This window comes from Pelecanus crispus, chromosome 2, assembly GCF_030463565.1.
Source record: "Pelecanus crispus isolate bPelCri1 chromosome 2, bPelCri1.pri, whole genome shotgun sequence".
In the NCBI taxonomy this organism is placed as follows: domain Eukaryota; kingdom Metazoa; phylum Chordata; class Aves; order Pelecaniformes; family Pelecanidae; genus Pelecanus; species Pelecanus crispus.
The window spans coordinates 20,962,853-20,989,307 of record NC_134644.1 but is presented as its reverse complement, the minus strand read 5'-3'; the positions used below and the strand labels follow the sequence as shown (position 1 = coordinate 20,989,307).

Genomic DNA, 26,455 nt, shown 5'->3' with positions numbered 1-26,455 from the left:
AATAACTGGATTAGTGCAAGATCTTACACGTTAGCAAAGTTCTGCCAATCCTTCTATCGATTAACTATTGTGGATGATCTTCCTGTTTTTGTAGTAATATTAGGATTTAGTCCATAGAATCGTCAGTTACAAACCTCAGTATTTGCTCTCAGAGCACAGCCTAAGCCCCAAAACCCAAAGGCTAAATGTTTCAAGCCACTTAAAGTAAGCATGGAAGAAGCAGGGTAAAATCTAATGAAAAAGTTTTAAGTTTCTTCTTATTTTTTCCTTTGCGATATAGGCTACACATTTATTTTAACATCCAAAATTCATCTGTAAGTGATCAAAACCATAGCTGAAGCACAAGAACAAAGGATTTGCCTAGTGAGTCATCAAAGTGCTTTATTTTATAAAGCCTTGCTCATGTATGGAGTGTAATCTAAGCACTAACATAATAATGAGTCTTCCTTGCCCTGTCCAAATAAACAGTTTATCAACAAGAATGAGTGACAAAACTGCTTCACAAGACAAAAAGAATGCTTTTCTGTAAATGTCTAAAATTGTCTAAAAATGTACACTTGTTGGCCGCAATTAAATATGTACTCCAAGTACGTGTACCTCATTTTTACTTCAGGGTCTCCCTGTGGCCTCATACTTTAAGAAGCCACAGCATGCTTCAGAAAATGAAACTTGGGTGAGAATGTAGACAACTGGGGTATGGGGTGGGGTGGGGGGGAATCAAGCCATAGTACCAACTTCTTTAAATACATACAATACAAAAGTATACACATACATTACAGTGCTGCGGACATCACTAAGTCAAACGTAACAAAAAAAATCCTGTAGGAAAGGTTGGGGAAAGGAGGAAAAAATTAGTACACAGCAACAGGGATAGCATTGCCTTTGGCCGCTGAAGAGAGTGTAATGAGTTGCTATTGTATAGGCTCCTCTGAAGTAAACCACTACGTATGTTATGCACAGTTGCAGGCTTAACAGCACTGACATTAGTTATGGAGAAGGCATGCTGGCACTCCTGATTTGAGTTACAAACGATGATGGGGAGGGCTTGACTTCTCTTACGTTGCCTACAAAATCTAACCATTTCGATAAAGAAATTTTAAAGGCACAGCTTTAGCACAGTGTATAAGTACAGAAACTTTTAAGCATATGTAAATTTGTCTCTTTCAAGCATGGAGTCTTTCAGGGAAAAATACAAGAAGAGAAGAAATACAATGTTGTTGTTTAAAAATTTTAAACAAGTTAAACATGATCAGCACAGTTTTAGGCAATGTACTATACAGTCAAACTTGAGTAAATGGTAGGACAGGTCATTTTGATGCTAAAAGACGACTTTGGGAAAAATCCCTCTGAAATATCCTTTCTCGTTTTATTGTAAAAGAGTCTATCACGGAGGTGAGCGAGACATTCACTTTAGTATACTACTGCACATTACACCTTGGAAGATGACAAACATTACTTCATTTGTACTGCAAAATAACTTTACATGTAAACTCGAAAGTAATCTATTGTACACGGCTCTGAAATTCAGAAATATCCCTGCTTTCCTAATAATGTAAACAGTAAAATTCAGGTTCATTTTTAGAGGGATAATCTATAATAAAATACTGCTGTTTGTACTGTACTGCAGTACAACATAAGCATTTAAACTTCAAATTCCCAGTAAATTACAAGGGAATGGAATTTCTATCAGTGTGCACATCTTTCACGATGGGTGAAAGATGGAGCTACTATTGCCCAAAACTATGCGCTGCTTCAGATAAGCTTTTTTCCATTTGTAACATTATTAGTTCCTATATTGCAAGAATATAAAACAAATGAAAACTTCAGGTAACAAAGTGAAATAAGCAAAGTTTTCCCTTAACATAAGTTTACTGTAGCAAAAATGTACATGTAGCATGAATTACGTTAGCTCTTTGTAAGATAAGAGACGCCGGCTCTCAGATGTCTGAGAGGCTGAACTTCCTGATGCGATGTGCTGAAAAGAAGACAAAAACGGGAGAGGGGAAAAAAAAAGGAAAAAAATCCAACTGCTAGGAACCGAATGGGAAAAGCCTCCGGCACCAAGGTTGCTGCAGCTGCTTTTTTTAAGGAGTGCCAGTGTGCAGGGTGTAAGTGTAACATTCGCAGTAAGGTTTTTATTATTATCGTCATCATCATGAAGAATACTGTCATGTATCTTTTTAGTTCAAAAAATAAACTGATCCACAGTTTACAATTTGATATCAATATTGTAGATTTAACATGCATTTACTCTTCCCCACCCCCACCCCACATCTCTTTGCTCATTTATTCTGTTTCAGCTGGTAGCATCAGAGTATTACTGTCACAGTGCACTCTGAGTAAGCTGTTCTATTTATTTAATTTATTTTAATTTTTTTTTTTTTTTTGCACACACAAGAGTCAGAAATAGCTAGAACTATGCTGGGAATATCAGGCAGCTGTTAAAGCGAGTACTCCATCCCACTTCAGTCATCTTTGCCAGCAGATGTAAACAAAGGGGTTGCTTTCTGCAAGATGAGCGCTTCTCTGAGTTCCTTTTTTACCCTACACTTGTAGCGACTGCTGCTGTCCCCAGGTCTCATGTCTGTCCTACGTAACATGATAGGTTACGTCAAGATGTTGGCAATAAAGTCCAAGAAGCGCTTTGAATACTGTTCAGGATTAACAGTTGAAATTTCTGCACCAGCCTATACAGAGAATTGGGAAGAGAGAGGAAAGAAGGAAGAACCAGTGTTTTATTTGATGCTTTGTCACCAAGAGTGTTACTTACTCAATGAATTTCATGTGCAGTCTCAGAACCAGACACTAGGAACACAAATGGTAATGGCCCTCAAGCAGAACCTTACTGATGCGTTTGTAGGCTTCACACGAATACAGTGATGCTCGGTACTCACCACTGTAACTGTAGGGCACCCATATTCCATTTCTGAAATGTATTCTCTTTATTTTCCTTACTTATCTTTACTTTCATTGTACTTCAGTCCCCTATATAATTTGTACTGCATGCTTCACCATGTTACCCACTGATTCATCAACAGATTCTGGTCTGTTGAGCAGCAGTGTCTTCATAGAGAAGACTAAATTATCACACTCAGATCTGGTGTATCAATACTTGTGTAATGTATATTGCTACCCGAATGCTACATAACCTGGTTTGGAATATATGGTAACAATCAGTAACATTTTTTCAACTTATATGCATTTAAATCTGGACTCACTGAATAAGCTGTACAATTGCTGTTTCAATGAAGTCACGATTCCATTCACATTTTTATTTGAGGTTTTCAGAACCTTAGGCCACATCTGTATTTATATTTTTCCCGTTTTACAAAAGGGGAAAATTGTATGCATGCAATTAATGAGCAAACTTCAGTGTCAGGTGGCTTAGGATGGAGATAGCAAAATAAACAAAATGGTTGTATAAAAGTAATGTTCTGTAATAAGTTCTAATCACAGTCAGCTTTAATAATCATATTTGTTATTTACAACACGTTTCTATGCCTTATTTAAGCCAGAAGTGTGAGGTTTTAAAGTCTGCTACATTCAAAGTTCATTAATAATTGCCAGATAATGGCTGCATATGGTCTGCATCAACTTTCAGCTGCTCTTGAGAGCAGAGAGAGTAATGAGCGCGTTGCTTTAGAGAGACAAAAAAATACCTTCTACAGGCCTGTGTGGGGCTTATTGCTGAGCATTCCACATCACTCTACTGTAAACTAGAAAGCCCTGAGCTCTTTGCTTAAAACCCCCCACAATGCCCTGATCCTTTAGATACTTAGACAGAAGAGGGATTTTTGCCTCATGAACAGTTATGCTCTTTTTAAAAGGCTTATGAAATTTGAACCTTAAGTCGCCATAGGAGTGATAACGGTAGATATAAATTGTAATTCCGGAAGACTGAGCTGCTTCACCACTTTTTTCTGTTGTTTGCTGCTAAGCAGCAATTTAAGTCAAAATAAAGAAATTCATGGCAGTCAAACAGAAGCCTTCACTTAATGGTCTCCAAGTATTTAATATGTACCTTTTATTCTTAATTTTGCAAATCATACTATTTTTTTTAAGAAGTCTTGTAAAGTGAGCCAATTATGTGCTGAAGAATTAACTTTCCACAGGCTGTACCAAATAATAAAACCATCACTAGGGCCCTGTGTCTGAATTAAGATTCACAATAGCTTTCACAGAGCTGTATACTAATATAGGTATCTGGTGACCAGCTTTGTTTGCAAGAGTAAGGTGCATCTCACAAATTTAGGACAAAGTCCTAAAAAGGCATCTCACTAGAGTTCTTTATGGGTAAGCAAGCTCTGCGTACAGCTGAAAAGGGAACTCCACTCTCAGTATGTAATGTATAGCAGTTACTCTGCACTTTTGTGTTACATATTGAACTAGAAAAAAACCTGAAAAAATTCTAATCTATTTCCCCTTTCTCTAGATTTCCTGAACTGTGCTATAGCAGTGCACTAAACAACAAAAATGCAGAAGCATAAATGGAATCAGAGGAAAAAACAACCCAGATACTTACCCCATGCTTTACCGTTTTTGCAGCATGGGCAGCTTTCTTTTTTGCATCATAATGAGTAAGAATGTCAATAATGGCCATAAAGTATACTTCCTTCCTAGGTGCATCTGCAAATGGCAAACATATGGCAGTAAGAATGACTTTTGAGACATCTTAATCATGAGTCCTCCTTCTAACAAAGGAGACTTTGTGAGGCTCAATCAGCAGCTAAGACATGTTAATGTCAGTCAGAATCACAGACCTGTACAGACCACAGGCTCAAGCTGTCCTTAATTGAGAGTTTAACTGCACTCATATATAATGCAAAACCCACTAAGTGGGTGTAAAATAAAACAACTGCATACAGAAATAGGAATTATTGCTCACTTAAAGTAATGTGGATTTCATCTTCCTTTGTGGAAAAACTATGAAGTTTTATATGAAAGGTAATGCTTCCGTGTCAACAAACAAAATCATATTTTCTTTATGAATAAAAACATGCACTTATCAATGTAAATACTTATTTTAAAAAAACCAACCAAACACCTTTCCTGTCTTGAACAGCCACAGGTAAATAGTTATACTCAGTTTTACACACTAACATCACACCCAGTTTCAGGCTTCTTACACACTCCTTACGATGACTTTCTTAGCTGGAACACAGAAATGGGGTATAAGTGCGCAAATTTTCAAAAAGCAACCAAAAAAGTGAAATATAACTTGGAATGCTGATTTTCTCATTCTTTCTAGACTGTTTTTAACAGTGTTATCTTATCTGCCAGGATAAAAACAATTATAGATACTAGGTTTCCTGAAAGGGATGAAAAAAACCATCAATTAACTGAGAACTGTTGTATCTGAATAGCTAAGCCAGTATACGATTTGATTGTGTAGTAGGTGAATTATTTGACTGCATCCCCACACATCACAATATTTAAGAAATATGTTCATAACAATGCTGAGCGTTATAGGTGTCTTCTGCATTCTGCTGCACTAAAGAGGAACTGATTTTCTCTTCAGAAGAGTGAATTTATTTTTTGCAGTTTAACTTTGCCTTTACATGGTTGTGAAGACTTTAGGATTCTGGTGTAAGAATCAAAACATCTTAACATAAAAATATTTATTACTGCTTACTTTCATGGGATTTTATTCCATAAACATCAATAGCTGGATCAAATTCCCCTGGAGCCAAAGGCAGTGAGCTGTTCAGTGTGTTTCCCGGACTGTCTGGAGGGGTTCCAATGGGGTGGGTCCCATCACTTTCACCTTCCTCTTCTCCATCATTCTCTTCACACTCTACTTCTTCCTGTTCAGCTCTTTCAACATCATGAATTCCAACCAGCAAGCTGTAGTCCATGAGTTTTAACTGAGCAAGGAACTGGAAAGTGATAATAAGCAATTTATCAGTATCACTGAAAATTCTTTAGAAGAATTAGAATTTAGAAGCAAAGATGTCATCAGTTGAGGAAAAAAAGGCACTTCTAAGAGAGAGCAAATGGGAGGATTGTGTGATAAAGCTAGCAGAGAGATACTTGAATTTATTAAGATGTAGTAACAGCACACAGGTCACTTACAACTTCTCTTATAAAAAAGCTGTAGCCCACTCTCCTAAAATCCTCAGGGAAAAATCATTTTTCCTGTAGCGAGGACCAGTGCCTGTGCAAGCCGATGACTGTCACTCTTGTCTTGTGTTTCAATTAGGGCTATCCTGTCATCGCTCAATGTCCAGACCAGCCTCTGTGCTACCATGCGTGCGGCATGTTACGATCTGGTGCTAAATCTGCTCCCTCACTCTCTTTTAAGCCTTATTAAAGAATCATGAAAAAGTGTTTAAATATTTTTGCAGTGGAAAGGAGTGAAGTTTTACACCATGACGGCATGAAATGATGCTATATTCTCTTCACAGTGACAGGCTCACAATTTAAATCACGTAAGCAAAATATGAATGTGAATGAAAGGGTGGTTTTGAATAAAGACTGAGGATGGGAATTTTTAGTAAACTGAAAGATAAATACACTTTATGTACAGACAAAGTGTTATTTTAGTTGAGGGGAACAGGATAAGGCAGAAAGCTAAGAGAGGAGGATGGAAATAAGGAAGGTATAAAAGCAGAAAGATGGGATAAACAGTCCAAGGGTGAGGGATAGGCAGGGCAGAGCTGTGCTGCAGCCTAAATGCAATACTGTGATTTTGAACTTGTGGAACCCTTGCTTATGGTATGCAGAGAAAGAGGCTGAAAATACATATAGTTTCAGTTTTTAGAAACTCTAAATGGTTATAAAAAGGAAGTTAAAGCAGACCAGAGAAGAAGAGATTTAAGCCAGACTTTGGAATAGTGATAGTTATGAAAGAGATGAGTAGAAAATACTAGGAAATGAGAAACTACAGTTTGTCAAAATCCTAATTCTGGGAAAAGAGAGGAGTCAGGGATAACAAAGTGACTGTAAATTCAAGTGCTAGAAGAAATTTTGTGAGATTGAGAAGTGGTTTTGAGAAGAAAGAAGAAATTGGCTTCTCATCATTTCAATATAATAAAGCAAAGAATGCTTCACAAGACTAGAAAAGATCTAAGTTTGAAGAGATGATGTACAATGATATACAAGAACAACAGATGAGATTGGCCAAAGGCAATGGAGTGGGAGGACTCCAGGCCTGTATCGTTAGGTACTTGATAAATACTGAGAGAGACAGGAGAAAAATCTACCAATAATCATGCAAAAAAGCACGAAAGAGAACACTCTTGGGAAAAAGAGTGAACTGCAAATTAGAAGAGAATTGCTCTTGGGAAAAAAAGTGTGCTGCTGCTGCTGCTGCCAGCAAAAAAGATTTAGGGAGATCAGCACAAGGAAAAGATCATCCAGTTTAAAATGGAAAAGATATCCTTATATGCTTTTTCAATGGAATGAGGAGGTACGAAAATAGACAAGAGGACATCAAAACAGCAGTAATAGCTATTTGTCTGTTTGAACACAGGAAGGGGACATAAGACTCAATTATGAGAGAAATATAGACACAAAACTTACTTAATGACAAACAAGGCTGGATATAAAGTCATATAGTTTAGCATACTACTCCATAATATGTTTAACTATAAATACTGTGTGGTAAGATAATAATATGCTAAGTGCAGTGCATTTCTTTTCATTGTAGTGAATTGTGAGTGTTTACACGTTGGGTACAAAGTGTATACTATCAGTTATCTAACAAGGGCAGAAGAACCAAAAAAAGAAAAACAAGGTTAAAGAACAGCTTGCCATCGTTAAAATCAGGTGCCAGATCACTTCACACTAGTGATTTACATGGATATTTAACAATGTTCTGTATACATTTCAAAACCATAAAAATAGCCTCTCAAGACATGATCTGGAAGCTGCCATTACATTCACAATCCAGTAAATGATGTAGAAGATGGCACACAATCCACTTTCTGGGGTAGTAAAGTATCTTTCATGTTCCTTGCACACACTTAAGACATCTGCAACCTACTTACTGTAAAAACATTAGTTAGCCACAGCAGTACATGTTAAAAGAACACAAAACTTAAACCCAAATAAACCTATCTCTAGAGTTGTGACATCGGTAGAGCAGTTTTCCAGCACAGTATTTTAAATATAAAATAAACACACATTGGTATTTCACAAAATACGTATGTTTTCATAATTATCATCAACATAAATTTCTCATTGTTACTGTGATGGGAAATTAGATTTCCTCAAAAGCAAATTACTGGGTTAATTCTAAAGTTGCAGTATTTTGTTTTGTGCAACTGTAGATCTGAAGAACTAGACAAGTCAATTCACAGAGCCATTTTGATATAAATAGCTGAAAGTCTTATTAAGTCACAGACACATTTTGCTATCAGGTCTCTTCCAGCAAGGAAAACAGATTTTAGGCTTTGAGTGTAAGGGCTGCAAAATATTGTGTTTAGTGACAATATTTTCAATTATGGAAACTAAAGTCAAGCTGTGTGAACTAGTTAGCCCAATGTTTATTTTCTTTTATTTGCCGAACTAAATCAGTTGTAATAAAATATTACATTAAATTCACATATTAACACTTTTCTATTAAGTACTGACTATATTCAGCCAATTACAAATTTATATGAAAGACTACATTAAGATAATGAGTCCAACTGCTGTATACAAATTACTGAAGTACTCTACTGTTGCGATACTAAGGATGATTTAAAACTGGATTACTAACATGAAACAAATAGAACATGCATGGCTGTGAGTGGGGACGCTACATCCTCTCTTGCAGACTACAGCCTGCAGCCTCAGCTCTGGCGTACCTCCACCTGTAAAATACAACTACCAATACTCACCTCTCTCTTGTGGACATTTGGAAGTACGAGGTTTGTAAAGCGCTTAAGTACTAAGTAGTACCATCATTTTAACATCACGTCACCAAGACAGGGACAATGTATGGCAACCAGCTATGGCAGCAAGCCATTTATCACATCAGCAAAAGCAGCGATCAACTCCTGAAAGTTTAAGCTGTGTTTCATTTAAAACAGTCAGCACTTACCGTCTTATAAACAAGAGTTTTCATGAATGAATTACAGGTATGGTTTCCTGGGATATCTGTAATTTGCCACAAATTTTAATCACATATAACTGAACAGGCACATTCTTACCTCAACATCCTTTTTGAGTTTCTCAAGGAACATCTTTTTGTTATTCTCATCAATATGAATCTTTTGGCCGTCGTTAATAAAATCATTGTCTTTGAACGTTGGCAGCTCTTTAGCCTAAAATAAACCAAAACTCCTGTAAGAGCGGGATCGCAAAGAAGAGTGCAGTGAAGCTGCTGGCCTGGCGTGGCCCCCCCACCGGCAGCGGTGCCTCCGGAGCTCCCCTGTGCCCGAGCGGGCACCACCGAGCCACCACTCCGGGGGAAGCAGAGGCACCTCCATCGCACGCAGCTCTCCGTAACCGCACCCACGGAGCCGAGTTTACCCCTCCTGTAAATGGCCTAGAAGGTATACGTTTACTGAGCGCGCAGCAAATGTAGCTAAGAGAAAATCTGTGACTCAATACTTGATTTGCATCGAGCTGCTTCTAAGATGTCGCTTGTCAAAGTGACTGGCAGTAAGTGAAGTCGAAACACAATCTATACCTCATAACAAAGCGCTTGCATCAGATCTTATAGAAGAAGTCAGACTGGATTGCATTTTACATAGCTACTGTGAATGCTTGTAAGTGCCTAATACCAAATAATTATTTAAAAAGCATCAAGTGAATGTGAATTATGTAATGCTGCTTAGAAGTGGTAAATGCCGGAGAAGACCACTGCCTTTTAAATAAATAATTAAACATGGTTGATGTTGGAGCATTTGGTGATTATCTTCATCTTTAACTCTCCCATGAAGTGATTTGCAACAGCATTAAGGAAAGCCAGAAACTTTCACATGACCAGCACAGACAGACTAACCACTGGTTTTGGTACTAAGACCCCTCAAACAGGCTCTGTTTTCAGAGGGCAGTGACTGGAAGTTTACATAAAAAACCCCAGCAAGCCAACAAACAAAAAAGCACTTGCTTCAGGGTATTTGGTCAAGCAAACTAGAAGTAATAGTAGCTTCTGCAATCAGAGCCTTTAAAAAATTAGCCCATTAAGAGCAATGAAAAGCCTTTCTCCCTGCACCCCATCTTTAATAAATAGTAGGGAAGAACAGGTTTTCTTTACAAAGAAAATGTTGCAGAACAACCGAGTGCTGCAACCCTCAATGACCATGAACTAATGGGTACTTTGAATAAAATAAATTTGTGAATTGCTCAAGATCCCACAATGCTGCTTTTGTTTAGAAAAGTGACCCTTCTCTTCCAATTAACTGCCCCAAATCACTTAAGCAATTAATAACATTTTAATAGTTATGAATCCATGTTAAATCCATTGCATCCTGACACCTACGAACTCTGGAAAAAAATAAGGTTCTAGTCTGGCTGCTCTGAATTATTACCGTGTTGCATGTAGAACATTCTGATATATTAAAATACCCTCTAATAGAGACCCTCTATTTTAATTTAAAATAAAAGGAAAAAAACTCTACACAGCTGAGATGGAGCTATAACCATTCATCCGTCCCAGACTTCTTCCATGGAGAAGTCATCCTGCAGCGTTCTGCTGCTTTACTTAAAGATGACATTAAACGCTTCTTGAAGCTCACAACAAATTGTTTACTACAATACGACAGCACAGCATGCATCAATTTTCTTTCTGGCCTACTCAGTAAGTGGTTTAGGATGAAAATGAGTAGGGGAAACATCAGATGAGCATTCCAGACTAACAGCTGTAGAGATTATCATTCACAATCAAGCAAACTGTCCCATGGACGAGGGCTAATTCTGCAGAGGCGGGACTGCGGATCCAGGGATGTTGCCAACACCAGAGGATGGAATCCAGTGTGTGGGATGCTTAAGAATAGAGGAGATTTGGATGAATTAATTTAAGATGAAACAATAATGAAAAGAATGCAGAAAACCAAGCTCCCTTCATTTCTATCCCAAAGTCACTAAAAAAGAAAATTCCTCAGATTATCTTTACACCTAGTATATCCAAGTTATTTATTAAACTAGGCAGAGGTTAAAGTGAAACAAACCCATTAACTCTGATCCTCCACCCATTAATACTGTCTAAAGCTGAGGGGTGGGTAAAGAGGAAGGATGTGCTTGTGGTTAAGACGCCGAGATGCAGGTTCATCTCCAGGCTCTGCCACAGACTTCCTGCCCAGCACGGCACAGCCAGTCAGACCTGGTGGGTGGGGGAAGCGTGCTTCTCCACTGAAGACACTCCTATCCTCACTTACATGACAAGCAGCACCTTTTTGGAAGATGCTAGAGCTGGTAAGCCAGTCGTGCAGGTGCCATACTCCACTTTAACCTTGTCTCTAATCTATTTTTAATAAAAGCGACCTAGCAAAGCCGACACAGCCGCATTTCTTGCCTGCTATCACAAGACCCAAGGGGTACTCCCAAGGACATTCAGGGCAGTGAATCAGCTCTCCCAAAAAGCCAGACTCTTCGCTGCCTCATGTGCAGGCTCCCCCAGATCTCAATAGTCCCTCTGAGTAATTTTATCTGAGATATTTTTCTTCACCCAAACACCCGTAGCTGTGAAGACTTGGCAAGTACAGAACTGCATACATTAAAAGCCAGTACCGAGGCTTGTGAAGAAAAAGGAAGAAAGAAAGAAAAGCAGTGGGTCCCATATAAGAAACTGAAGCTAAAAACCTATGTGCCAGTAGTTGTCCTCACCACATTATTTGTATGATGCCTCCCAGCCTATTCTCTTCCCTCTTTCTAGGTGTTATGAGACAAAGCTTTTTTTTTTTTTTGGTGTGCTAGGCAATACAATTTCCCATATTTATTTAAAGTTGAATAACCCTAGGATACTGTGCAGTCCCAAATATTACTAATGACAGCCAGCACTAGTAGTGATTCTCGTAGCGCTTTAACTGAAATTCATGTCTTAAATTTGATTTGTGAATTTAGGAATTAAAACCTATGAAATATGTGACTAGAAGTGGCTCTCGTAGTTATTTAAAATTCGTAATATATGCATTCATGTTGAAAAACCCTAGTATGTAAATTTTCTTCTTACGCACTGAAATAAATAAATACAAAGAAAATCATGTTGGGGCAGTTTAAAACACTATCTGAATGAAAAAAATTGAGACTTTGCTTTAATGAAATAATTGATATGGTTAATTTTTAATGAAGTCTCAAATATTTCCAATGAAGCAAAATCCTTGTTGGAAAAAGATTCTCCTAGAATGTAATTCATTATAATGAACATATTACTATCATTAAAGATCTAAATATTTTAAGAGCTGCACAGGAGATGAACATCTAACTACTTCCACTAAATTAATAATAGATTTTCTTTCTGAACCATCTTCATCGTTTTTAATCCCCTACTTAAAGATGCAAGAAAGGCACAATAGATTTTACAAATATGAAGTATTTATTTATTAAAAAAGCATGTTATTTGCACACTTCAGGTTTGCATTCCAATGTTCGGCATGGTCACAGAGAATTTTAATAGCAGGAAGATTTCACTGCCTTCGAAATGGCTGAAAAGCAATAAAGCTTTCCCTGACTAAGATGACAGAATGATCAAGCCTGATTCAAAAACTAAAATTACGGTGAAACAGCCCACTGACATTGTTTTTGGGAAAAAAAAAATACATACACCTTTTTTTAAAAAAAAAAAATTAACTAAGATTAACTTTAGACTGGGCTCACCAGCATATATGGAAGGCAGTATTTTTAAACAAAGGACATTATGGTAAATATAGTTTGCAATAATTCGGCACAGGTGGTTTTGAACTGAATCAAAAGTCTGGAGTCACTAGATTTACAAGATGGAAGAATAACTAGAGCTTTCTTTGGAAGTCTGAAGATTGCAGCTTCTTCCCTCCAGTAGTCATGGGAGCTGGTTCCCAGCTTTTGTTGTACAATTTGCCTTGTGCTAGACAGGGGCTTCTAATCAAACGAGGGTCTGCAGCTCCACTTGGCATCACAGGACTGTAAATGGCAATGGAAATAGAGCTGTAACCCTAAAACGGGGTTTGAGAGGGAACACTGGAATGGTTTTAGACAGTATAATAGGCATTTTTGTAGGACAAAAAAATTGTGCAGGACATTGTAGATGGATTAGGAATTCGAGCATGTACCAAAATAGTAACTACACATCTTTTTAATGTTCAGGGAAATCCATCCAGAATTATCCCTAGGGTTAATGTCTTCCTGCTGCAAAATGAACATGCAACTTACAAAATGCAAGACAAAGTTCCCCTTTTATTTTTTTTTTAAATTATTTTAACATATGGAAAACAGACTTTTAAACAAAAAACCCCAAACAAACAAAGGGAAACTAGTGACTTGTTTTGAAAAACAATAATGGGGTTGGTGTCATGTGAAGGCTAAATACTGAAATAGGAATCTGAACATCTATTTCTATCTTTGCGATGTATTGCAGTGTGATGTTTTGAAAGTTATAAGCTCTGTATATGCAACCTTAAGATTCATTTCACAGAGAAATCTAAGATATGCTTCACATGTCTGTTGTGTGAGACAGGCATATGAAGCAGATTGAAATCACTAAAAGAAATAAGTAAAAAAATGCTGTTCTGAAATTAGCAATTTTAAAATAGCAGGAAAATATAGCTCAGATTTTTGGGCATCTACCTTGAGTGAAGTTTCAACTATTGACATCAAAAGAAAGAAAAGTAATTCAAGACTGAGTAATCTTGTTGCTATGCTCCTGTACTAAAATCCTTCTTCCTTTAGTTATAACTGTCCTCTCAGAAATCACTTAATTACTATATGTTGTAATAGATAATGTAGAAAGTAAAGCTAAGAAGTGATTTGTTACATCTAGCAGCATCTTCCAATCTAATTATCAGAGCTATGTATTTTGCATACAATTTAACTAAGATGTTACATAGCTGTCAGCTATGGCAACTTTTTTCCAAAAAAAGAACTTGACTAGAAAATCCTTTGTTCAAATGTATTTACTGTAATTTTGCTGCATTTATACTTATTTGTGAAACAACACAACCACAGAGGTGGCAGTGCAACCAGTTTTAGATTCATTAAAAAGCACAATAATCTATGAAATTGCTCAAGAAAGATGAAATATGGTGGGCTTCAGTTCAGTTAGGTTTTATTCTGCTTCTTCAAACTGCCTTCCAAGTTGCTCACTCACAAGCAACATGCTTAAGTTTTGTATAAGTACAAGCAGACTCAGCTGTAACTGCTAATTTGATGTCGTAGTGCAAGCATAGCATAATTGTGAGCAGACAGACCACCAGGGGAGTTCTGCATTATCCTGGTTTCACTTAAGAGGGCAAAATTGTCCAAGAAATGAATAGAAAATGCCCATTATTAAAATAACAAAAATAAAAAAATAAAGAGAACTAAAGCCTAAAAAAAAAGTAGCAGCAGTCAGAATTTGACAACTGTTGAAACATACTGTTCTTCTAAAATTCAAGACATCTGTAAGTGCATGTTATGATACTTGTTGCCAAGAAAGTGATGCCTTTATTATTAAAAATAGCATTTACAATGCAAATGAGAGGAATCATGTGTTAAGGTGAAATCTAAGGGATGGAGCTTGTCTCCGCACCTGTTATCACAAAATATTGAAATGGCAGGTTTGGAGCTTCTCATCAGTATGTTAGGATATTAAACAGCTGAAGACAGTCAAACAGGAGATGAACTGAAAACAGGACAGAAAAGTAACAAAGTCATTCCAGCCAGCTTTTCTTCCTAAAAACTGATTTAAAAAAAATGTTTGAATACCAATACCTATTTTATGCTACAAAACTAAAGTAGAAAAGTACCTCCCCCCGCCCCGATTTCTTATTTTATAGTCCATTAAATCTTTCTGCATAATTGCCTCTTCTTTATTAACTGAGTAAATAACAAAAGAGTAGTTTGATAGGAAAAAGATTCAAGAACATCATAATTTTAGCCAAGTTTGCCATTTCAAAGTAATTTATCTAAATTTGCAGTGTACATTAGAATGCAACTGTTTTCTGGCTTCTGCAGCTTTAAAAGAAGCTAACATATTATGCTTGATATTCTGAAAACCATTTGAGTACTTGAATATTGGCATTTGAAATTAAATATGAATTACTTAAAAGCCCATTTAAAAACCTACAGCATTGCCAGACATTTTAGTGGTACATTTTAGCACCAAAAGCTTCCTGTCTTTTATTACTTTTCTGTTTTTCAGCTGTGAATAGCAGTGGATACCTTTATAATAAGTAATTAAATAATGCTGACATTAATTGAAATTCTATTATTATTAATGTAATTTCAGGGCGATATTAATAAATTGATGATTTAACTTGCCTTTGGCTAAAAATTAGCTAATAAGTTACTACACCAGCTAAGTATTTGAGATTGTCTGGTTTTGTTTAATGATTCAGAGCAATCTCTTCTAACACAGGAGATGCCAAAATCTCTTCAGAGCATTTGCTAAAATACCTTTTTTTTTTTTTCCCTTTTCAAGCTAAAATTTTTCAGGTGTTTTAACATCTTTAAGATTGGTTTCAGATTCCCACAGAAGACAACAAACAAAAAGTCTGAAATAGTGACATCTATTTAAGAGAAAATGGAAATGAAAAAACAAGCTACAGGGCTCTCACTTGCCAGTTATAAGTATGTAAATGGTCCATTATTCATATTAACACAGTCCTCAAGGTCCTGAAATCAGTGACACGTGCCCTCACGCTAGCAGGTCTTTAGCACTGCTCAGAGTTTCAAAAAATGAACTTTCTTTGTCTATTCATATAAATATACAACCCCCTTTTTATTTAAGCTTAAAAACTGTGCATTAGAAACACTTGAGTAGTTTAGATGAGTAAACCACTGCAGTTCTAGCACCTATTGCAGGAGATTCAGATCGCAGTGATGATGAATGTTCTGAACATCTACAAAACAGACACACGGTAGTATATTCTGACCCTTTCAAATCAAGCAGACTCCAAAACTGAGACAAAAAACATGTAATAAGCAAAATATTATGTTTCCTTTGCTTAAATCCCTAAAAGTCTTTCTTAAACTGTTTGTAAGATGATGTTCCCTCTATGAACTTAGAAGTCTACCCAACTAATTCCTTTTCTTAGAAATGTTTGTTCTGAGTGCTAGCTTGCGGCTTCCCTGCTGCACTGCACTGGCATTTGAGGGAAACGATGAGTAACAGAAGGCTGTTCTAACAGCCTCAGACCATTTGCTTGCAACATCAATACACTTAGTGTAGTTCTGTCTCCAAGAAATCAAATTCCTTTGAGAAGAAAATAATGTGCGAGCTTTAAAATAGCAGAAGAATTTGGGGGACCAGGTTTTTTTATATTTCTTTCATAGAAGTACTCAAAATAAAAGGGGAGGTTCTAGACGTGTTGAAATTGATAGGAATTTTGGTATTGGCCTTACTGAAGTTATGACTGCACATGAAATTTAGAGAATAACTGTTGTATACAGGTATACAAAACTACACAACTTTGTTTCAACTTAGCTATGATCAAGTTCAATAGCAATTTTGCCATGAAGTTACATGGGAACAAAATTAAGGCACTGTTTCTTTGAGGTTCTCACTCAATGTATTAACTACAGTGCATGTGTACTACTATTAATCTATTTATTATTATAAGACATATTCCTAAAACTGGTCAAAACTGCTACACTAAATATCTGTCTAGTATCAGCTCCTGTACAGTTGAGTATGTGTAATATTGTTAAATTTTACATTATTATTCCAAGCATTAATGTTGCAACCTGAAGTAGTCACACCCAAATAATTTGCCCTCATTTCTATCAGATTATTTTAGTACTACCAGCAGAGGTTTTCAATGACAATAGGTATTATTTGTAAGACACTGAAGGGTTAATCCCTCTGCTTTAAAAACACTAGAGTTGTGCTACTAAACAAGAACAAAAATAGACCACAAGAAAGGAATGGAGACCACTCAAGGCATGATCTTGAGTGCCCGATATAGCAAAAGAGAGCTAATGCTGGCTATTGTAACTGCAGTTGGCATTTGGGACATGGTGGTTGCCTAATGCTGGGGAGAAGAATTGCAAGTTTTCCGTCATACCGTAGGACAAAGTGGAAAAACTTGGCACAGAGTTTTTCATGCAGCGAGAACTGTAGGACTGACAGCTACTGCATGTCCCTTATGCAGTTGTGTGATCTGTAGAAGACTCAGAGAGGCAGGTACAACTAATGCTTAGGAGAAAAACAAATGATCTGAATGGAAATTGGAACCAACATAAAATGAAGTCTTTTAAGTGAATTGCTGAATGATCTTACGCTAATTCAGAAGGAATGTGCTTGGAAAAATTCAGAAAACAAGGGTCATGGGTTCCTAGATTTCACCCAAATTTGGAAATCTAAGAAGTCTTAGATGATGGAGACTCTGTTCCACCTTCAATTATCCGTAGATTCTAGACAAACCTCTCCTAAAGTGCCATCAGGCTATTTCACTGAAACCTCAGAGAAATGCTGATTTTGAGAACATTAAATTTTCAAAATGAACTGAAGTTGGAGATGCAGAAAAACAAAGTGATCAATTTCCTTTCAAAGCAAAGTTTCAGCCCAGAATTTGAGGGAGACTGTCTCTCATTATAGCTACATGTACATCTAAGTCTGTCAGTTGTTTGCTCATTTGTATGAGCTTTACATACCCAAAGTTTCTCACAATTCAAGGTTTGCTTCATCTTTGCATTCACTTTAGAAGTGGTGCCACGTCACATCATTCCATTAACTGACATGGAGCATCCATAAATCTCAATATTAAAGAGCAAGAGAAAGAAGATGAAGAAGCAGGAGGGAAGAGAAGAAATTCTGATGTTTTCCTACCACAGGGCAGGCCCTGAAGAAACTAAGAAGAGAAGAGAAAAAAGGAAAAGGAGGAGGTAGAGGACTGGCTCACTTACCTCTGAAATCTCAACACCATTGCAAACCAATATTCAAAGGTCTGCAGAAAATAGAGGAAAGATAAAGGAGGGAATAAGGTAGAACTCAAGAGGTGAGAATATGACAGAAAACAAAGAAAAGGGGCAGAACAGCACTGGTTATGTTTGTCCTGAGACTAGCTAGCAGGTTAGAAACTGAAAAAGAAACAGAAATGCACCATACCTTTTCTTTGTCACTGGCTTCTCGAGCCACAGTAGAGCCCTGAAACAGAAAAAATGGATCTAAAAATGTGCATATGTCAGAAACTAATTTGAAAATGTTACGATAACAGGTCAAAAAGCGGATGAACTGCATCCTTCTGAACTTGAGAGCTGTTTTAAAGAAAGGTGATACAGTAGGTAGAATGCCCAGGGCCACTGAAGTGCTGCAATCACTTGAAGAAGATGTATCATGAGAGAAGAAAGATGGATTAAATCCTCAACTGCTCTACATCTAGTGTCCTCCTGACTGCTGGAGCTTCTTCCTCATGTCCCATGCTCATTTTGGGACTATCATTCTGGAAGTTCAGTTTGCGTGGCAGACTTTTAATCTTTTTGTGCCAATTTAGCTGTAGTATAGTTATGGAATAGCCTATTCTACGTAACTATTTGGACATATGTAATACAACATTGAAAAGGATGTCACACAATAAACACATAAAAATATTTAAAAGATCACAAACTACAAACAAGAACAAAGCACTTCACAGCAGCATGAAGTCAAAAGAAGAGATGAGACCAACTGTGGATTCACAAGATTTACAGTGCTTGCCAAAGACATTTTGTATATTTTTTTAATTTATTTTTTAGCTTAAAACTAGCAGGCAATGTGGTGCTTTCTGAATAAGCTGGAAGTGACAAAAAAATGGCTGTATGTATTTCCTTGCAAATTTCTTGGAGCAGGACCACACCTTTAAGTACCCAGCATTTGTTCATCACATAATAGCACTGCAATAAACAACAACTACAAACATGATAATTGGACACTGAAAGATGGGTAAATTAGCTCTATCATTTGTTGGAAGGGGTGCGCTGTGTAAAGAAGTGCTGGAGTGGAGTCACACTAGTTTAAAGAACATGAGGATTCCCAACCACATCTTTTTATACCATGTTTTATTCTGTTTGCAGAGAAAAACTTAGAAAACTTAGAAAGGATGGAGAGAAAAGATAATGGGACAGTACATCTTAGTTATTATATATGGCCCAGCAAGCGGGGATTTCATTGCATTATATTATTAACTGATAATAAAGCCTTGTAAATGTCTGATATTTTAGTTTACTGATGATACACCTGTTGTATTCTGTGCCCCAACAGAGTGCTCCAACAGACTATTGGGCCTGAAAAAAGATCAGCTGAAAACCAAGCTGGAGGAAAAGAAGTGCATTTACAATAGTAAAAATTAGGGAGACTGCCAAATTTGACATTGAAGTAATTTTAATAAAATGCCTCAGTGGCCCGGAAAATACCTTTGAAATCCTATGCTGATCCGTGGTCTCTTTTTCTTGGTATATACACAGGTAGAGACTTGTGCTACAAGGGAGCTCTAAGCTGGTGTCAAAAATATTAATGTATGAAAAAGGACTTTGAACCTACAACCACAGATGCTGTAGCAATGAAAATCAAGAAAATGTGATTTATAATATATGCAGTGTCACTATATATCTGCTCAGTGGAGGAGTTTTTTTTTTAAGAATAATATGATATTGATGCTAAATTTAAATTGGAAGAGAAGTTTATCTTTAAAGCAATTCTGTCCAGCTGGACAAACTGAATAGAGTACAGAAGCATTTACAGAGGTAAATAATGGCAAGAGCTGTTGACACCAATGCTAAGAACATACTGTATATCATTTATGTTTCTTTCTGTTGTGCTTTTACCCCTTTTTTAATGCATCTGGACATTATGATGCTCTAAAACGCATACAGTTCTCTCAAATTAGAAAAATATCTTTCTCAGGTAAGCTCTGCTGCCAATAATGCTAAATACCAAAAAGTCAGTTGTTGACAATCTGGAAGGAAATCAGTTCTAATAAATCACGTTCAGTCAACTGTCTAACAAATTGCTAGGTAGATACTTGACAGTAGGAAAGATGGTGCAGTACGTAGCATCACAAATCTCTTAATACAGAATGCTAAATAAACATCTTAAAACAAGTTTGCAGATGCACTTAGTGGTTCAACACACAGAAATTAAATGTATTAGAAGGAAGTAGGTTTCTAAGGGGAGACTTTATGGAGGAAATTAAAATACAATCCCTTAGGGTAGAAAGGCTAAGACTGTATTTTGGATATTCGTTGTAAGCACTGTATATTTACTATTGGCAAAATTACAATGAGCAAATAAACCTTCTGAAACAAAACTAAAACATACCTTATCATAAAAGCAACAAAAATTTTGTTTATTAAGAACCTCCTCTTTTCTACTTGAATTATTTTTAAAATATAGAATGAAATATGAAGCTTTTGTAGTAGTGATGTACTTTGTTAGTAGCATTTTATTGGTTTAAATGATGATGATATTTAGTTATTTTATAAAAGCCCTCTGCAGAATCTGCTGTGGCTTTCCATAACGTTGATAAAAACCTATAGGAAGCAGAATTATTATTGTACTTGTGTGAAGGGTTTTACCTTTAACCATTAGTTACATTTAACAAACATACCCGGTTAAACTGCTCCATTTAAAAATGCACAATGCAAATAAATTCGTACAATTTCTACAAAACCATCCTTCAGTTTTGCTAAAGCTAGACGCAGAAGTAAACCAGTTAATGCTGGCTGTCACAAAACACAATTTTAAATTAATCAAAATTCTGAGCAATATTGAAGCATCAGCATAATCTAACATTTATATTAAAGATTTTCAGCTACTTTGTCAGTTATTTCCTCAGCAGTTATTTCTCACCTTTAAATCATATTTTCTATAAACAGATAAACGATGGCTGAACACATTTCTTGTAACAATCATATATACTTCAACTCCATCAACAGTAAGCCGGTACATGCCCAAAAACTGGGGAAGAAGTGTATTCCCATGACACTCCACAATAAACTGCAGGAGCAAAAGAAAAAACAGAAATGAGGATGGACACATATTATATAAATACATATTTATACTTTTTTAAAGATAAAACACCCAGAAACAACACATTTATTTGCTGAATGTATCACTTGTGTGGAGACAAACCTTCAAAAAATCATGTCAAAACAAACCCCTTCATCAGGAGGTTATCCTGCTTTTAGGCCAGTGTTTAAAAATTAAAATCTTGAACTGCTTAGCTTATAACTCTTGAATTCTATAGACAATCTCACAGAAAGAGCAGGCTCCATTTGACACACCTTTCCACTTTTATGGTCCAAAAAGCACACCTAATGCAGATAACATATTTGGTACTGATGTCAAAAAACAGAAATATTTTTTCAAACATCACACTGCTGTATTTTGTACTCTGTTGTCCCAGATTATATTTAATTTGTATGTTTCTCCATTCTCAGTATTTGTTTATTATAATGAACATTTATGGTGCTGTCACCAGCAAGGGGTATTATTTATTATCACCAACTTTCTGCTAGTTCCCGCGTGACGGTTGCATTTCAGGGTCAATAGGGTTGAGCAGTGAAGTGCAAGATCCCTGTATTTTCTTATTTACTAATCATTATATTTCCTTAAGGTCACCATATTCCATTACAAAAGGGCTATTAACCTTGAAAAGATTTGCCACCTGCACCTGAAACATGTCTGTCTTTTTTTTTTTTCTTTTTTTCTTTTAAATCACTTGCCTTACAACTAATAGTTCGAATTTCTATTGGAAAGACTACTGGAGGAAGCAGAAGAAGTACAGACTACATTGATGATGAGAACTATTGAAGAATGAATATTTATTCCCAGAATAAAAATGCCCGTACTGTATTAATCCTAAAGCCAACTCAAACACATCCACTCTTATTTTGTGGAACCAGGGAAAAGTTAAACCACAATGATGCAAACCAGAAAAGGACTCACCAGATTTCATCTTTCTGTTATTACCAACTCTCAAACAGAGGGACTTGGAGAATAATTCAAAATTTGAGCCCCAAACTGGAAACATGAAAAGTAACCAACAGTCAGCCTTTAAAGCAGATCAGCTTTTAAATAGTCATCGACTACTGAAGCTGCTGTTTCTTTTGTGCCAGTGTGACCTGGTTATTAGAAACACATTATTCTAAAATACAGGAGACTTTCAAACAAGTTAACTGAATAAGCTATTTGAATTGTTTAACAAAGGTAGTTAGTATTTGGTAATAAACAATATAATAAAGCTCTTGGAACCCTGGCATTTTTGCAGTTTTGGGCTCCTCTGCTAATTTTAAGGAATTTCTTTCACTAACTTTATACTGGAATCTGCACATACCACATACAGACTTTCCTTTTTTAAATGGCAAAATAAAAATAGAAAGATTTAAGAGTCCTGAAAACAATCCTGTCCAGCAAGAAACAAATGGAATGAACAAAAAAGATGGAAATTGTTGACTGTGAATGGAACATAATTTTGACTAACAACTCTGACACACGAGCTCTGTTGAATCTTGCTAGCACAGTTTGGGCTGTAACGCTCCTTTCTGTCTGCCCTGTAGCTATATTAGAGGTTATAAGCCCTGAAGCAGAGAACACATAGTCATGACGCAGTTGTGCCACTTCACAGTGAAGCATTTTTAAGCTCAAACTGCCTATGAACGGGCAAAACATCTTAAGCCACTGCAGAGACTCAGTGAACACAAATCAGAACCTTAGGAAGGAAATATGATTGTATGCCCCAAAATACAAAGAAGTTTGACAGTAAAAGGCCACTAAAGCAATGTCAGTCCTGAGCAGTGCACAAAGATTGATCAGTTTGCACCTGAGAAGGCTTCTGTGTTTAACAGATACAGAAGTTTTAAATTGGAGTTCTTGAATTGGAGGATTTTCAATCATTGGGCTGTTAACAATCTCATGAAGCAGTTACGTGTTAGAGGATATATAGCTCATTTTGACCATCAGTAGTTTCTCTTAAAGATGCAATCATAAAGTGAAATTAGAACTATTAATGCTGAGGTTACAGAAAACTTGTTTACAATACTAATCCCTATTAGAAAAACTACATTGTTTATTTTGTTATAAACATCAAGCACTTGGCATATATCCTAAAGGTAAATACTTTTCTAATGCTTTGCAGAAGGTGGGAAGGGTTGTTCTTATAAAAACATTTACTGGGTGATTCCTTCTCTAAGATGATTAGGTTCTGCAAGGATGATAAAAATTAATCTATCTTCCAAGAAGAGTTTAGTGCCACAAAATTTCAGGCCACTCAACTCTTTAATGGATCCAGCCATTCCTAATCTTACAGCTCTTAACTACAGAATTTGAATTAAAATAAATATTATTATTCCAGTTTTCCATATGGGGATCTGAGACGCAGAAACTTTATCTGAAATCATACAGAGAGTTTGTGCCACGTGGAGGAATGGTAGCTAGGTATCTCGAGTAGCAGGCTAATAACACCCTGCCCTTCCTCTCAGCTGCTAGGGTCACAGTCTTGACACTTAAACCATCTCTTCAACCCTAGCTATTGCTAACTCTCCGATTTTAACCTTTCTGGTCCTGAGTGTCCCCATCTGTAAAACAGCAACGTCATTAAACACAGAACATGTGCAACATACCCACTGCAATAACACAAAGTAAGTCCTTTGGTTAGCAGTATACAACCCCCTCCCAAACTGGTCTGTGTTACGTAACAAGGAAAAAAAGGCAATTAATGAGAGTCGCTCAAGTCCTTTTTGTAAGTTAGGGTTAGCCATTCGCTAACGTTGTTGTCTCATTTCAATATTTTGCAAACAAACCTTCTGAAAGGACAGTGTTACTAGCATGCAACACAGGACATGAAAAGATCTGCTAGTACCGCTCTTCCCTTGATAAAGGGACTTGGCCTTGTTCTTGCAGACTTCTAAGAGACCTTCTCCAAGCAGACCATGTACCACAACAGTTGTTTCCTACTTGCTGCTGACTGTGGATACTCGTGCCATTGCAATTTAAAGAAAAGACCCTAAAATTATTTCAGTGTTTCCCATGACAGCATTTCTTATCCTGATGGGGAGACAAAGGAAAGAGGGAGGAATGCCACTTGCTTTCAGCATCTACAAGGTTGGTCTAGAACTTCCTACCTTTGAAACTATCAATCCCCCATATCTGCATCACAGAGGAGGCAAAACGTGTCATCTGTTTGGGTGGGAGTCCAGCAGGACTTGCACTGGTGACTGTGGTTGGCAGATTTTCAATTTGTCCATCTTGATATAAATGAAGTAGCAATTTAGTCACCTCAAGGTGCTTTTTAGGAATGATTTCCTGAAGTTTCCCACTCACAGCTGGAATAAAAGTGAGCCTAGAAAATAAGCCGGTACATGCTTAACAGGACTGCTAAATTTCAGTGAAAAGACCTTCACTCCTTTATGTTAACTCTTTCTAAAAAGAACATTAAAACAATTCTATCAAGCAGCCTTGCTAAATAAAACTGTAATACTTAGCTAATACATTTACAAGTCCTTATATGCAGTAACAAAATCCATCTTTTTAAAAAAGAGTGTTGTAATAAACACCCCATCATTTTTTGTTAATTCAGACAATTTTCACTTTTCTGCACAGCATGAGGACAATATTACCATTAACAAAATAAAGTATCATCAGCGTGTTGACACAATTTATCAGCTGTGCAGCATAGGTTTCAAATACGTAATTTTCTGAGCTCTCTTGAACCCCATGCTTAAAGCTGAAAATTAGTAAGAAATTCTTTATGACCCTATATTCTCCTTAATTTTTGTATAAATACAGCTTCAAGATTCCTTAATAAGAACAGAACTTTTCCTATCTCATTTTACATGAAAAATAAGATTCTGAGGTTCTTGCTTCCCCATGGTAATGTTAGTAAGGTATCACAATGACTAAAAGATAACATAGTGTGTATAATTTATTGGCAAAGAGGTTATGCCATTTTTGGCTCTTTTTGGAAAAACAGGGGGTGAAATTCCCATTTCTGCTATTTCTCCTCCTCCCCTTGGAGATAATCTGTGGAATGATTTGACATCAGTGAAGACTAAATCCTGAATCATATCTGTCTGGGTTCTGTGTGAAAACTCAACATTCCTATTTCTCACAGGTAGCCCTATTTTGCACAGTAATTCAGAAATACACAACATACTCATTCTCTGTTACCCCTTTATATATCATTTTCACAATTTTCTACATCATGATTAAGGCAATCATGCTTGAATTAACAAACGCTTACATGACAAGTCTATACATTCATTAGGATACTTTCACTAAAGAAATTGAATGGCAAGCGATAGAATTATTTAAAAACATTTTGGACATTGTGAAGGACAAGACGTTGATAGTCCTTTTCTGGGCTCAACTTTCTCTTTCAAATCCTCTTGCCTGCAATCATAAATATCCCCCACCAATGTGTCGTGTGCGCATGTGTTGACATGTGGAATCACTCCCCAAAAAGGAGGTCGAGAAGTTCTCCAGTTATATCATGTTTCAGGATATTCCGATTATTGCCATTTTTTTGAATCCTAATAATTTCACAGAAAATTATCCATTGGGTAAGTACCCATGGATATGTGATTATGTGATACATTGAAAGGATTAATTAGCCAAAATACAGCACACAATGGAAAGTTATAGATTTTCAAGGCAAATAAAGGTGTTTTCTTCTAATAAGTCACATAAGAAAGTAATTTCATTTAAAGAAGTGTGCAATAAATATACAGGTTTTCAGATACAGGCCCTGTGATTCACAGCCTTACATTTTATGTTGTTTCAGACTTGGGCCAGTGTTAATTTTACTTCAAAGAGCAACGTAATCTAAATGTTACCACCACGTGTGATTATCTAGGCTGCAGATCTGCTACCAGGAACATTATATTTGGTACTGCTACAAATCAAATGACGCACTAGGCGTGCTGATTTCTTCTGCAAATGCTGTGCACAGCATCAATAGCTTATCTATATAAAATACAGTAAATATATAGAAAACATCTGCTGGTGAAACCCAGGCCTCCACAAAGCCAGTGCAGCCAAGTCCGTTCTGCCATTTTGTGTAGTTATTTACCTATGAAATTTCATATCTTTCAGTGAAGATTTTTGATGTGTTTTTCGGTAACAGTTCCAGCCTGTGGTTGTATTGCCCGTTTGCATATTGCCCTTTTGCAATTCCATTTAAACACCTACACTAATGAGTTTCCCATTTTCAGGGTCACCTCTCCTATAGGAAACAGAGGGCCCATGGAGGCAGGTGAAATGTAGACTGTTCAGATGAGAACACATATATTTTCATGTCTACTTTTTCTGCTTCTCCTGGCTTTTCATATCAAAGCTGCTTTACAGGTTGGTTATCTTAGCACAGGGTAGAGGCCATGTTCTGTGCAGCCTCTTGATTCGCATAAGGAACTGGCTGAAGGGCTTTTCTCAACTGCATTTCTT

At 36.6% G+C, this 26,455-nt stretch overlaps 1 protein-coding gene across 4 annotated transcripts in view; it reads right to left on the bottom strand.

Annotated features, from left to right (window-relative positions):
• Positions 1-639: 639 nt before the first annotated feature.
• PIP4K2A (phosphatidylinositol-5-phosphate 4-kinase type 2 alpha) overlaps positions 640-26,455 on the bottom strand; it is a 117,000-nt gene continuing 91,184 nt past the window's right edge. For all 4 annotated transcript variants that reach the window (XM_075705390.1, XM_075705392.1, XM_075705391.1 and 1 more), the window contains 6 exons: positions 20,867-21,013; positions 18,149-18,187; positions 9,135-9,248; positions 5,633-5,876; positions 4,523-4,626; positions 640-2,687 (listed from right to left, as the gene is read on the bottom strand). In XM_075705390.1, the coding sequence (XP_075561505.1) occupies positions 2,607-2,687; positions 4,523-4,626; positions 5,633-5,876; positions 9,135-9,248; positions 18,149-18,187; positions 20,867-21,013 (729 nt within the window). In that variant the 3' untranslated portion in view covers positions 640-2,606. The remainder of the gene's footprint in view (positions 2,688-4,522; positions 4,627-5,632; positions 5,877-9,134; positions 9,249-18,148; positions 18,188-20,866; positions 21,014-26,455) is intronic.